The 13,107-nt window shown below is 44.5% G+C and overlaps 1 protein-coding gene across 1 annotated transcript in view; it reads right to left on the bottom strand.

Annotated features, from left to right (window-relative positions):
• Positions 1-1,888: 1,888 nt before the first annotated feature.
• Positions 1,889-13,107, bottom strand: part of LOC132874808 (zinc finger protein ZFP2-like) — a 47,768-nt gene continuing 36,549 nt past the window's right edge. The window contains exons 4-6 of the mRNA XM_060911214.1: positions 12,330-12,397; positions 11,981-12,159; positions 1,889-4,377 (exon numbers count right to left, since the gene is read on the bottom strand). Of these exons, the coding sequence (XP_060767197.1) occupies positions 2,969-4,377; positions 11,981-12,159; positions 12,330-12,397 (1,656 nt within the window). The 3' untranslated portion in view covers positions 1,889-2,968. The remainder of the gene's footprint in view (positions 4,378-11,980; positions 12,160-12,329; positions 12,398-13,107) is intronic.

Genomic DNA, 13,107 nt, shown 5'->3' on the forward strand with positions numbered 1-13,107 from the left:
TGGACACGGATGCTGTTCTCAGAGTCTTCCAGGTGATTTAAACAAATGTCTCTAACAATTAATTTGTTGTCAAAAGATACAACCAAGTTTGAGAAATTCCGCAAATTCAGAAAGAACTTCAGAATTTAAACCACGGGTCTGTAAATAATTAGTTGAATCAACTGCATAGATTTTTTTTTTAGCTACATACATTAGGATAAAGAACTTCAAGCATACTGAATTTTTGTTCAGGTTTTTGTACAATTCCTAGATTATTATAAACAACTTTGATGCCTTCTCCTCAACCAGTGAGACGAGGTGGATGCATATAGTTGGACGAGCTTCATTTAAGTGCTCCGTACTCATTTGGTTTGATCGACATTTCCATTAAACATTAAAATCCTGATCAGTAATAATTCCGTGACTAATTAGTCTCATGCTGCAGTACTACACTGATAAGTGTTACAGTTAAATCATTATTTGTATGGTGGTAAATAATGACTACTTAAGAGCAAAAGAAAACAGTCTCATTTTAAACATCACTATAAGGTTACAGATTTTAAAACAGTCATAGAACACTGGTCTACAACCAAAATGCTTCTGAAATAAATATAGTCAAACTTTCCTAATTCTGGATCACTGAGAACGAAAATGAAATTTAAAATTGTTCATTGGCTCGTTTTCAAGTTTGGTTCTTTGAATAAATCTATGAGTGGGTTTGGATAGTACAACCCCGATTCCAAAAAAGTTGGGACAAGGCCATGTTTCCCACTGTGAGACATCCCCTTTTCTCTTTACAACAGTCTGTAAATGTCTGGGGACTGAGGAGACAAGTTGCTCAAGTTTAGGGATAGGAATGTTAACCCATTCTTGTCTAATGTAGGATTCTAGTTGCTCAACTGTCTTAGGTCTTTTTTGTCATATCTTCCGTTTTATGATGCGCCAAATGTTTTCTATGGGTGAAAGATCTGGACTGCAGGCTGGCCAGTTCAGTACCCGGACCCTTCTTCTACGCAGCCATGATGCTGTAATTGATGCAGTATGTGGTTTGGCATTGTCATGTTGGAAAATGCAAGGTCTTCCCTGAAAGAGACGTCGTCTGGATGGGAGCATATGTTGCTCTAGAACCTGGATATACCTTTCAGCATTGATGGTGTCTTTCCAGATGTGTAAGCTGCCCATGCCACATGCAACCCTATACCATCAGAGATGCAGGCTTCTGAACTGAGCGCTGATAACTTGGGTCGTCCTTCTCCTCTTCAGTCTGAATGACACGGCGTCCCTGATTTCCATAAAGAACTTCAAATTTTGATTCATCTGACCACAGAACAGTTTTCCACTTTGCCACAGTCCATTTTAAATGAGCCTTGGCCCAGAGAAGACGTCTGCACTTCTGGATCATGTTTAGATACGGCTTCTTCTTTGAACTATAGAGTTTTAGCTGGCAACGGCGGATGGCACGGTGAATTGTGTTCACAGATAATGTTCTCTGGAAATATTCCTGAGCCCATTTTCCCATTTCCAATACAGAAGCATGCCTGTATGTGATGCAGTGCCGTCTAAGGGCCCAAAGATCACGGGCACTCAGTATGGTTTTCCGGCCTTGACCCTTACGCACAGAGATTCTTCCAGATTCTCTGAATCTTTTGATGATATTATGTACTGTAGATGATATGTTCAAACTCTTTGCAATTTTACACTGTCGAACTCCTTTCTGATATTGCTCCACTATTTGTCGGCGCAGAATTAGGGGGATTGGTGATCCTCTTCCCATCTTTACTTCTGAGAGCCGCTGCCACTCCAAGATGCTCTTTTTATACCCAGTCATGTTAATGACCTATTGCCAATTGACCTAATGAGTTGCAATTTGGTCCTCCAGCTGTTCCTTTTTTGTACCTTTAACTTTTCCAGCCTCTTATTGCCCCTGTCCCAACTTTTCTGAGATGTGTTGCTGTCATGAATTTTCAAATGAGCCAATATTTGGCATGAAATTTCAAAATGTCTCACTTTCGACATTGGATATGTTGTCTATGTTCTATTGTGAATACAATATCAATTTTTGAGATTTGTAAATTATTGCATTCTGATTTTATTTACAATTTGTACTTTGTCCCAACTTTTTTGGCAAAACAATGAATGATGCAATCTGAAGCCGGTATTGCATCATACATGACATTAGGTTATTCCTGGAAGTCACTGATGATGCATTCATAAGTCAACTGACATCACTGCTGAACAAACGGTCTTATATCAGCTCAAAAAAAAAAAATCATACAGTGCTATGCACTCGAGATCAAGTCTTTGCTTGACAAGAGATGCTCCGTTTCATACATACAAGAGACAAGCTGCCAAAAAATAAATAAAAACCCATTGCGTACACAGAGAATAAGGACTAAACCTATTCAGTACTTATACATAATTGGTTTTTGCAATTTGGTTCATAATACATTTTATTTATATAAACTTTTTGCTGATTTTCTAGTGTTACATAAAGAGATCAGGTGAAATATCATGTAAACCGACCATAAACACATGAAGAGACCTAGTTTTACAATTTATATTTAAAACATTACGATCTATACAATGTACACAAGTATAAAATTTAAAATCTTAAATATCTTGGAAGCCATAGCCAATCAGCTGATTTACTGTCACTTCTAATTCAACACACCAAATTTCATAATAGCCAATTTCATCTCTGAAGCAGACAACTTCTGAAAAATTGTTGACCAGTGTAACATGAACAATAAAGTTCAAAGTACAGGTCATTTTCAGTCAAAACTGTAATAACCATATTTAATTTGACAACTTTAAATCATGCAGTGTCTCTGACTTGGTGCACTTGAAGGTCTTAAATGTAACTAAACAAGCAAACATCTTTCCACACTGTGAGCAGTGATGCGGCTTCTATCCTGTGTGAATGCGCTGGTGTGTTTGGAGATCACACTGACGAGTAAAACTCTTCCCACACTGAGCAGTGATACGGCTTCTATCCTGTGTGAATGCGCTGGTGTGCTTGGAGATCACACTGACGAGTAAAACTCTTCCCACACTGTGAGCAGTGATACGGCTTCTCTCCTGTGTGAATGCGCTGGTGTGTTTGGAGATTACTCTGACGAGTAAAACTCTTCCCACACTGTGAGCAGTGATACGGCTTCTCTCCTGTGTGAATGCGCTGGTGTCGTTGGAGATGACTCTGACGAGTAAAACTCTTCCCACACTGTGAGCAGTGATACGGCTTCTCTCCTGTGTGAATGCGCTGGTGTCGTTGGAGATGACTCTGACGAGTAAAACTCTTCTCACACTGTGAGCAGTGATACGGCTTCACTCCTGTGTGAATGCGCTGGTGTGTTTGGAGATTACTCTGGTGAGTAAAACTCTTCCCACACTGTGAGCAGTGATACGGCTTCTCTCCTGTGTGAATGCGCTGGTGTGTTTGGAGATCACGCTGCTGAGTAAAACTCTTCCCACACTGTGAGCAGTGATACGGCTTCTCTCCTGTGTGAATGCGCTGGTGTGTTTGGAGAGCACACTGCTGAGTAAAACTCTTCCCACACAGTGAGCAGTGATACGGCTTCTCTCCTGTGTGAATGCGCTGGTGTGTTTGGAGATGACTCTGACTAGTAAAACTCTTCCCACACTGTGAGCAGTGATACGGCTTCTCTCCTGTGTGAATGTGCTGGTGTGTTTGGAGAGCACTCTGATGAGTAAAACTCTTCCCACACTGTGAGCAGTGATACGGCTTCTCTCCTGTGTGAATGCGCTGGTGTAGTTGGAGATGACTCTGACTCGTAAAACTCTTTCCACATTGTGAGCAGTGATGCGGCTTCTCTCCTGTGTGAATGCGCTGGTGTCGTTGGAGATGACTCTGACGAGTAAAACTCTTCCCACACTGTGAGCAGTGATGCGGCTTCTCTCCTGTGTGAATGCGTTGGTGTGTTTGGAGATTACTCTGCTGAGTAAAATTCTTCCCACACTGTGAGCAGTGATACGGCTTCTCTTCTGTGTGAATGCGCTGGTGTTGTTGGAGAGCACTCTGGTAAGTAAAATTCCTACCACACTGTGAGCAGTGATGTGGATCTCCTCCTGTGTGAATGCGCTGGTGTGTCTTGAATGCATTCTGATGACTAAAACTCTTTCCACAATCTGAGCAGTGGTGAAGTTCCTTCTGTACATCATTATGGGAAGTATCAGAATGGATAATATCAGTTGATGTTGGTTGACAACTGCAGCATTTGGAGGGGATCTGAAGCTTATATTTAATCTCTCCTGATTCTCGCAATCTCACGTACTCTTCATAGTGGCATCTCTGGATATGCTTGTCGAGGTAAATTGGAGATGCATCGGAACGAGGGCATGTGGAGCATGAAAAGACTTGCAGCAGAGTGTTCTTTACTTCTGGAGAAATGAAAGGACAAAAATAAGTTGAACATGAAATGCAACAAGACTATAAAATATAACAACACTAACCCAATGTAAGGAGTGTTTTTACTGAAAATCAAGATTCTACATGAATTAAGACTGAGACAAAAAAGGTTGCGGACTAAGATACAGCAGCCTCTAGCTTGGAATACTGGGAGATTCAATAAGGTCCTGGAACAGCAGCTACGCGCAGCATTGGCCATAGCCCCGTGGGTCTGAGCGACCAAAGGAGAGTTGTTGGTTCCTGTTGGACATCATGTCAAGTCTAGGTAATGGCAAGACTAGCCTTATTTACATCTCATCCAGGATTGAGAAGGAAACTCAGCCCTCACATTCAAGGTTCTGAAAGATCCAAAAATGGGCCTTATTTATCAAACTGGATATGGATAGATTTATTTGCAAATAGTTTCTAGCAGCATTTACACAAGCAAATATGTATTTTCTATCTGGATTTTTTTTATATGGATTAGGTTGTCAAGTTTAAAACACTTATTAATTTCAATTACACACAAATTTCATGAAATTAAGTTTTGTGGGATTTTGTGAAGCCCCATGATTCATATTAATGTAATTGATGAAAGCAAGCCAACATCCATAAATTAAGACATAACAATAGTCATTTAATTTAAATGTAGGCGTATAAAAAAAAAAAAAAGGGAGACACTGCATCGGTTCAGATGGCATTCAAGTAGGTCTGCAGCAGTAGGAATTTCCTTACTGCAGTATTTGAAGAATGCCATGGTGTGGTTTGTAGTAATAAAGCAGCCAAACCTCCATGTGTTTAATTGTTCATTAATTCAATCGGACGCTATTTGCTCCTTAACATGTTGAAGTTCTTCAGCTGCAAGAGTTTAAAGCGCATATCCTGGACCAATTTCATTTTTTTTTATATGAAAGTATGTCCCTTTACACACTCACCCAGAAGGGTAATTTTGTCCAAGGCCATCTGTCGACAGCAGAAAAAAAATAAAATGTCTCATCTCGTCTAGTCTGCTTATCTGGGGCCGTGGAGGCAGCAGTCTGAGCATGGAAGCCCAAACTTCCCTTTCCTCAGACACCTCGGCCAGCTCCTCAGGAAGAACACCGAGGCGTTCCCAGGCCAGCTGAGAGACATAGTCCCTCCAGCGTGTCCTGGGTCTTGCCTGGGGCCTCCTCCCGGGGGGACATGCCTGGAACACCTCCCCAGGGAGGCGTCCAGGAGGCATCCGAAAGAGATGCCCGAGCCACCTCAGCGGATTCCTCTCGATGTGGAGGAGCAGCGGCTCTACTCCGAGCTCCTCCGGAGTGACTGTGCTTCTCACCCTCTCTCTAAGGGAGCGCCCAGCCACCCTGCGAAGGAAACTCATTTTGGCTGCTTGTACCCGCGATCTTGTTCTTTCGGTCATTACCCAAAGCTCATGACCATAGGTGAGAGTCGGAACGTAGATCGACCGGTAAATCGAGAGCTTCGCCTTTTGGCTCAGCTCCTCCTTCACCACAACGGACCGGTAAAGCGACAGCATCACTGCGGAGGCTGCACCGATCTGCCTGTCAATCTCACGCTCCATCCTCCCCTCACTCGTGAACAAGATCCCGAGATTCTTAAACTCCTCCACTTGAGGCAGGACTTCACCACCAACCTGGAGAGGTCAAGCCACCGTTTTCCGGTCGAAAACCATGGCCTCGGACTTGGAGGTGCTGATTCTCATCCCAGCCGCTTCACACTCGACCGCAAACCGCCCCAGTGCATGCTGAAGGTCCTGGTTTGAAGAAGCCAACAGGACATCATCCGCAAAAAGCAGAGATGAAATCCTGTGGTTCCCAAACAGGATTCCTTCCAGCCCCTGGCTGCGCCTAGAAATTCTGTCCATAAAAATTATGAACAGAACCGGTGACAAAGGGCAGCCCTGCCAGAGTTCAACGTGCACTGGGAACAGGTCTGACTTACTGCCGGCAATGCGAACCAGACTCCTGATCCGTTCATATAGGGACCGGACAGCCCTTAGCAAAGAGCCCCGAACCCCATACTCCCGAAGCACCCCCCACAGAATACCACGAGGGACACGGTCGAATGCCTTCTCCAGATCCACAAAGCACATGTGGACTGGTTGGGCAAACTCCCATGAACCCTCGAGCACCCTATGAAGGGTAAAGAGCTAGTCCAGTGTTCCGCGACAAGGACGAAAACCGCATTGTTCCTCCTGGATCCGACGTTCGGCTATTGGCCGAACTCTCCTCTCCAGTACCCTGGAGTAAACCTTCCCAGGGAGGCTGAGAAGTATGATTCCCCTATAATTGGAGCACACTCTCCAGTCCCCTTTCTTAAAAAGAGGGACCACCACCCCAGTCTGCCACTCCAGAGTCACTGTCCCTGACCACCACACAATGTTGCAGAGGTGTGTCAGCCAAAACAGCCCCACAACATCCAGAGACTTGAGATACTGGGGCGGATCTCATCCACCCCCGGTGACTTGCCACCGAGGAGCTTGCAGACCACCTCAGTGACTGCGGCTTGGGTAATGGACGAGTCCACCTCTGAGTCATCAGCCTCCGCTTCCTCAATGGAAGACATGACGGTGGGATTGAGGAGATCCTCGAAGTATTCCTTCCACCGCCCGACAATGTCCCCAGTCGAGGTCAACAGCTCCCTACCTGCACCATAAACAGTGTTGGCAGAGTACTCCTTCCCCCTCCTGAGGTGCCGGACGATTTGCCAGAATTTCTTCGAGGCCGACCGATAGTCCTCCTCCATGGCCTCACTGAACTCCTCCCAGTTCCGAGTTTTTGTCTCTGCAACTGCCCGAGCTGTGGCACGCCTGGACTGCCGATACCCATCAGCTGCCTCAGGAGTCCCGGAGGCCAACATGGCCCGATAGGACTCCTTCTTCAGCTTGATGGCATCCCTTACTTCCGGTGTCCACCACCGGGTTCGGGGATTGCCGCCACAACAAGCACCGGAGACCTTGCAGCCACAACTCCGAACAGCCGCATCTACAGTGGAGGTATAGAACATGGTCCACTCAGACTCAATGTCCCCCGCCTCCCTCGGAAGCTGGGAGAAGCTCTCCCGGAGGTGGGAGTTAAAGACCTCCCTGACAGAGTGCTCAGCCAGATGTTCCCAGCAGACCCTCACCATACATTTGGGCCTGCCAGGTCTGTCCAGCTGGTGGTGATCAGACGACAGCTCAGCCCCTCTGTTCACCCAAGTGTCCAAGACACAGGGCCAAGGATCAGATGAAACGACAACAAAGTTGATCATTGACCTCCGACCTAAGTTGTCCTGGTGCCACGTGCACTTATGGACACCCCTATGCTCGAACATGGTGTTCGTTATGAACAAACCGTGACTAGCACAGAAGTCCAATAACAAAACACCACTCAGGTTCAGATCGGGGAGGCCGTTCCTCCCAATCACGCTCCTCCAGGTGTCACTGTCGTCACCCACGTGAGCAATGGAGTCCCCAGTCTGAGCACCTTTCAGTACCTCTCCCAGGGACTCCAAGAAGGCCAGATACTCTATACTGCTATTCGGCCTGTAGGCACAAACAACAGCAAGAGGCCTCTCCCTGATCCGAAGGCACAGAGAGGCGACCCTCTCATTCACTGGGGTAAACTCCAACACATGGCGGCTGAGCTGGGGAGCTATAAGCAAGCCCACACCAGCCTGCTACCGCTCACCATGGGCGACTCCAGAGTAGTGGAGAGTCCAGCCCCTCTTGAGGAGCTGGGTTCCGGAGCCCAAGCTGTGCATGGAGGTGAGCCCGACTATCTCTAGCTGGTACCTCTCAACCTCCCGCACAAGCTCAGGCTCTTTCCCCCCCACTGAAGTGACATTCCATGTCCCAACAGCTAGCCGCTGTGTTCAGGGATCAGGTCGTCGAGGCCCCTGCCTTCGACTGCCACCCAATCCACACCGCACCGGTCCCCTACGGCTACCTCTGTGGGTGGTGAACCCACAGGAGGTCGGGCCCACGTCACCACTTCGGGCTGAGCCCGGCTGGGCCCTGTGGGCAAAGGCCCGGCCACCAAGCACTCACATACGAGTCCCAACCCCGGGCCTGACTCCAGGGTGGGGCCCCGGCTGCGCCATACCGGGCGACGTCATGGTCCTTGATCTATTATTATCCATAAGGGTTTTGGTGAACTGCTCTTCGTCTGGCCTGTCACCTAGGACCTGTCTGCCTTGGGAGACCCTAACAGAGGCATAATGCCCCCGAAAACATAGCTCCTAGGATCATTCAAGCACACAAACACCTTCACCGCAATAAGGTGTCAGTTCTAGGAGGGGGAAAAAATAAAATGCATCTGGAAAAATCCCAAGGGAGTCTGGAGCCAGATTCGTGACGTTACTTGTGGAAGCGCCAGCAGGCTGCGAGAGCTTGCATGGTTTCAGTGCACAGTCGTTGCGAGTGTGTGTGCCTCGCACGAAGCGCTCCCATTTCTCTCTCCTTGTCCGGTCTTTTGGAAAACGATGAGTACTAATCCCATCATGATTGGTGTTGCTACAACCTCCTACGATACATCTGTTAAACATTTCAATAATTATGTGATAACGAAGAAATTTGCAGAAAACCACCAGGTCATTTTCTCATAAACCAGCGCTGACGTAGGATTCAGAGGGAGGCATCCCGCACGCGACGTCACAAAAATCCAAATGCCAAGTTTTTTCCAGAGGCGGACCATTTCACCTCAAATGGCTTGATTTCAACTGAATTTTTCTGGTATTGCGCAAGGTAAAAAAAGTGCACAAAATGCAAAATGTTACAGATATTTGACCATAGTTAAAATAGGAGAATTACATTGATCTTGCTCCTGAATTTACCCGTGATATGCACTTTAAGGAGCTAAAATTTAACATACTTAAAAAGATAAGTTCTCCATGGTATGACTCTTGTGGAATTATTGAATTCCATAAAAATACTAAAATTGTTATTGCTTGTTAAATTGCTTGATAATATAACCATCACATATGCTCCTGAAATGAAGCAAATGTGTTGCAATTGATTTTTATAATGGTTGATGGGTTTGACTGACATCTGCATTATCCAATTAACAACTTCGCTTGGTTCAGACACACTGCATGTGTGTGTTCAACTAACTTCTTTCCAGCCAGCTGGTTATATTGCACTGAAGGTATTATAATGACACCCCCCCAGTGTTTCTGTAATATGGGGAGGTCTGACGTTATCCTATATTATGTGTTTGCTGTGACAGGGCATCCCCCCCCCCCCCGATTTCTCCCCAATTTAGCCATGGCCAATTCCCACCCATCAGACTCCTCTCCAGTATCACATAACAGCTACCAACCAGGGAGGGCTATCATGTGCTTCCTCCAAGACAAGAAATACCAGTTGACAACGTTTTACTCATACAATGTCAGGGCACACTCGGACGAAAGCCCAATCCACTTACTTCCTATTAAATGTGCTCTCACACACCCATGACTGGCCACTGTAACTGACAGGGCAGAGAAGAGAAAGCATGCCATCTCTCCCTCCCGGAAAACCCAGACAATTTTGCTCTCTTGAGCTCCCAACCACAGATGATTGTGGCATCATCAGGATTTGAAAGTGGCAATATCTGGATGATGGGGAGGATGACGGGGACAACACTTTTCTGCTGTGCCACTCGGGATCCACAGGGCATGCATTTTACGCTACTTCTGGTTAAACTGGGCATGATAAATAAAACAACAATATCTTGTGGTTTACTATATACAGTGGTGCTTGAAAGTTTGTAAACCCTTTAGAATTTTCTATATTTCTGCATAAATATGACCTAAAACATCATCAGATTTTCACACAAGTCCTAAAAGTAGATAAAGAGAACCCAGTTAAACAAATGAGACAAAATATTATACTTGGTCATTTATTTATTGAGGAAAGTGATCCAATATTACATATCTGTGAGTGGAAAAAGTATGTGGACTTCTAGGATTAGCAGTTAATTTGAAGGTGAAATTAGAGTCAGGTGTTTTCAATCAATGGGATGACAATCAGGTGTGAGTGGGCACCCTGTTTTATTTAAAAAAAGAGGGATCTATTCAAGTGTGATCTTCAAAGCATGTTTGTGGAAGTGCATCATGGCATGAACATAGGAGGTTTCTGAGGACCTCAGAAAAAGCGTTGTTGATGCTCATCAGGCTGGAAAAGATTACAAAACCATCGCTAAAGAGTTTGGACTCCACCAATCCACAGTCAGACAGATTGTGTACAAATGGAGGAAATTCAAGACCGTTGTTACCCTCCCCAGGAGTGGTTGACCAACAAAGATCACTCCAAGAGCAAGGCGTGTAATAGTCGGCAAGGTCACAAAGGACCCCAGAGTAACTTCTAAGCAACTGAAGGCCTCTCTCACGTCGGCTAATGTTACTGTTCATGAGTCCACCATCAGAAGAACACTGAACAACAATGATGTGCATGGTAGGGCTGCAAGGAGAAAGCCACTGCTCTCCAAAAAGAACATTGCTGCTTGTCTGCAGTTTGCTAAAGATCATGTGGACAAGCCAGAAAGCTATTGGAAAAATGTTTTCTGGATGGATGAGACCAAAATAGAACTTTCTGGTTTAAATGAGAAGCATTATGTTTGGAGAAAGGAAAACACTACATTCCAGCATAAGAACCTTATCCCATCTGTGAAACATGGTGGTGGTACTATCATGGTTTGGGCCTGTTTTGATGCATCTGGGCCAGGACAGCTTGCCATCATTGATGGAACAATGAATTCTGAATTATACCAATGAATTCTAACGGAAAATGTCAGGACATCTGTCCATGAACTGAATCTCAAGAGAAGGTGGTTCATGCAGCAAGACAAGGACCCTAAGCACACAAGTCGTTCTCCCAAAGAATGGTTAAAGAAGAATAAAGTTCATGTTTTGGAATGGCCAAGTCAAAGTCCTGACCTTAATCCAATGGAAATGTTGTGGAAGGACCTGAAGCAAGCAGTTCATGTGAGGAAACCCACCAACATCCCAGAGTTGAAGCTGTTCTGTACGGAGGAATGAGCTAAAATTCCTCCAAGCCAGTGTGCAGGACTGATCAACAGTTACTGCAAACCTTTAGTTGCAGTTATTGCTGCACAAGGGGGACACACCAGATACTGAAAGCAAAGGTTCACATATTTTTGCCACTCACAGATATGTAATATTGGATCATTTTCCTCAATAAATAAATCACCAAGTATAATATTTTTGTCTCATTTGTTTAACTGGGTTCTCTTTATCTACGTTTAGGACTTGTGTGAAAATCTGATGATGTTTTAGGTCATATTTATGCAGAAATATAGAAAATTCTAAAGGGTTCACAAACTTTCAAGCACCACTGTAGTCAGTTTCACAATAACAAGATGTGCAGTGGGCGGACTTCACTTGTCTCAAAGGAAGCTGATAGACTTCACCCTCTCTGGTTGGTCACGGTCATATGATCGAGAAGACCTACCTGGTTGGTGGAACAGGTCAAAATGAGTTCTCTGGGGAATGCTCGAAATATCGCAGACTGCATTGTACAACAGCTTTCATCCCAGAAACACTGGTAGGCTCAGAAACGTCACGAAATGATGCAGAAAATAACCTCTATAACCTCTTAGACAAAAGTAACACCTTGCTGTGTGGTTGTTCCTGTAGGTGCAGGACTGAGTTCTTTGGTGTACTCCTCTTCATACCACACCAAGAGCTCCTGTCCTGGGTTAATCGATCGACAGCAACGATACAGAATTCCCCCTTGATACTCAAATGCCACAAGATTCTGTTCTTCTTCATTACGGGCACAATTCACATACCTAAAAGAGTGAGGCAACGTTTCAGAAAAAGGTAAAAAATCAGATCAGAGTTACAGACTTGGAGAAAGCATGGTGGAGATATCAATGACATGAAGATAAAGTTCTTCCAACAAATGAGGAGCTGTAAAATCCAATCACTAAAACAACCCAACAGCTGGTGTACTGCTCACCTCATCCAATTCACATGCGTCTCTCTTTTGGCATCGATGTATTCTTCACACTGCATGCTCCTGTATACCTATAGAAAAATACCACATTTACATTTTTTTTTACACGAAATCAAAATATGGCTTTAAATGGGGGTTTACAGAAACAAGAACAATGTCTCATGCCAATATTATTAAGCCTCATGAAGGCTGAATTAAAGGTTTTTGACTGCATCGTAAGATTCACAAAACAGCTGACAAGCTCCGAGATGAATTTAGTAACTATAGGAAAATGCAGGCAAGGCTTTATCAGAATTTAGGCAAAGGAAAGGTTTCTCATAAAAGGCTTTACTTCTGACATGGCAAAGCTGTGCTGTGAATCAGACCTCTCTGATAAATATCTGTCCCTTGTGTTTTGGTCTCTAAACAGACAGCTACAAAAATACACAACTTTAAAAGTCAGTTCTGTCTCTAAATGGGTTTTATATAAAATATTTTTGATCTGTACAAGTAATATTTATTTGGGCGCCAATGTTGTTTTAGTTCAGTGTAGCAGTGTTCATCTTTAATTTAAATGATTTTAAGTTTACTTTTAGTCTTGTGTCCTGAAAATAGTAGTTACATTTTAGTTTTTTTTTTTTTTTGGTCAAGATTTCATCAATGGAACTCAATTTTAATTTTAGTCTATCAATGTTTTAATCATAATTTCCTCAGATAGTTGCATGGTACTTGTAAAATATGCCCTGCAGTTTTAAGAGGGCCTGTTGCAGCAGGGGTTTAGCCAGATTCCCCCCCCCCCCCA

This window comes from Neoarius graeffei, chromosome 27 (genome assembly GCF_027579695.1).
Source record: "Neoarius graeffei isolate fNeoGra1 chromosome 27, fNeoGra1.pri, whole genome shotgun sequence".
NCBI classification, from domain to species: Eukaryota; Metazoa; Chordata; class Actinopteri; order Siluriformes; family Ariidae; genus Neoarius; species Neoarius graeffei.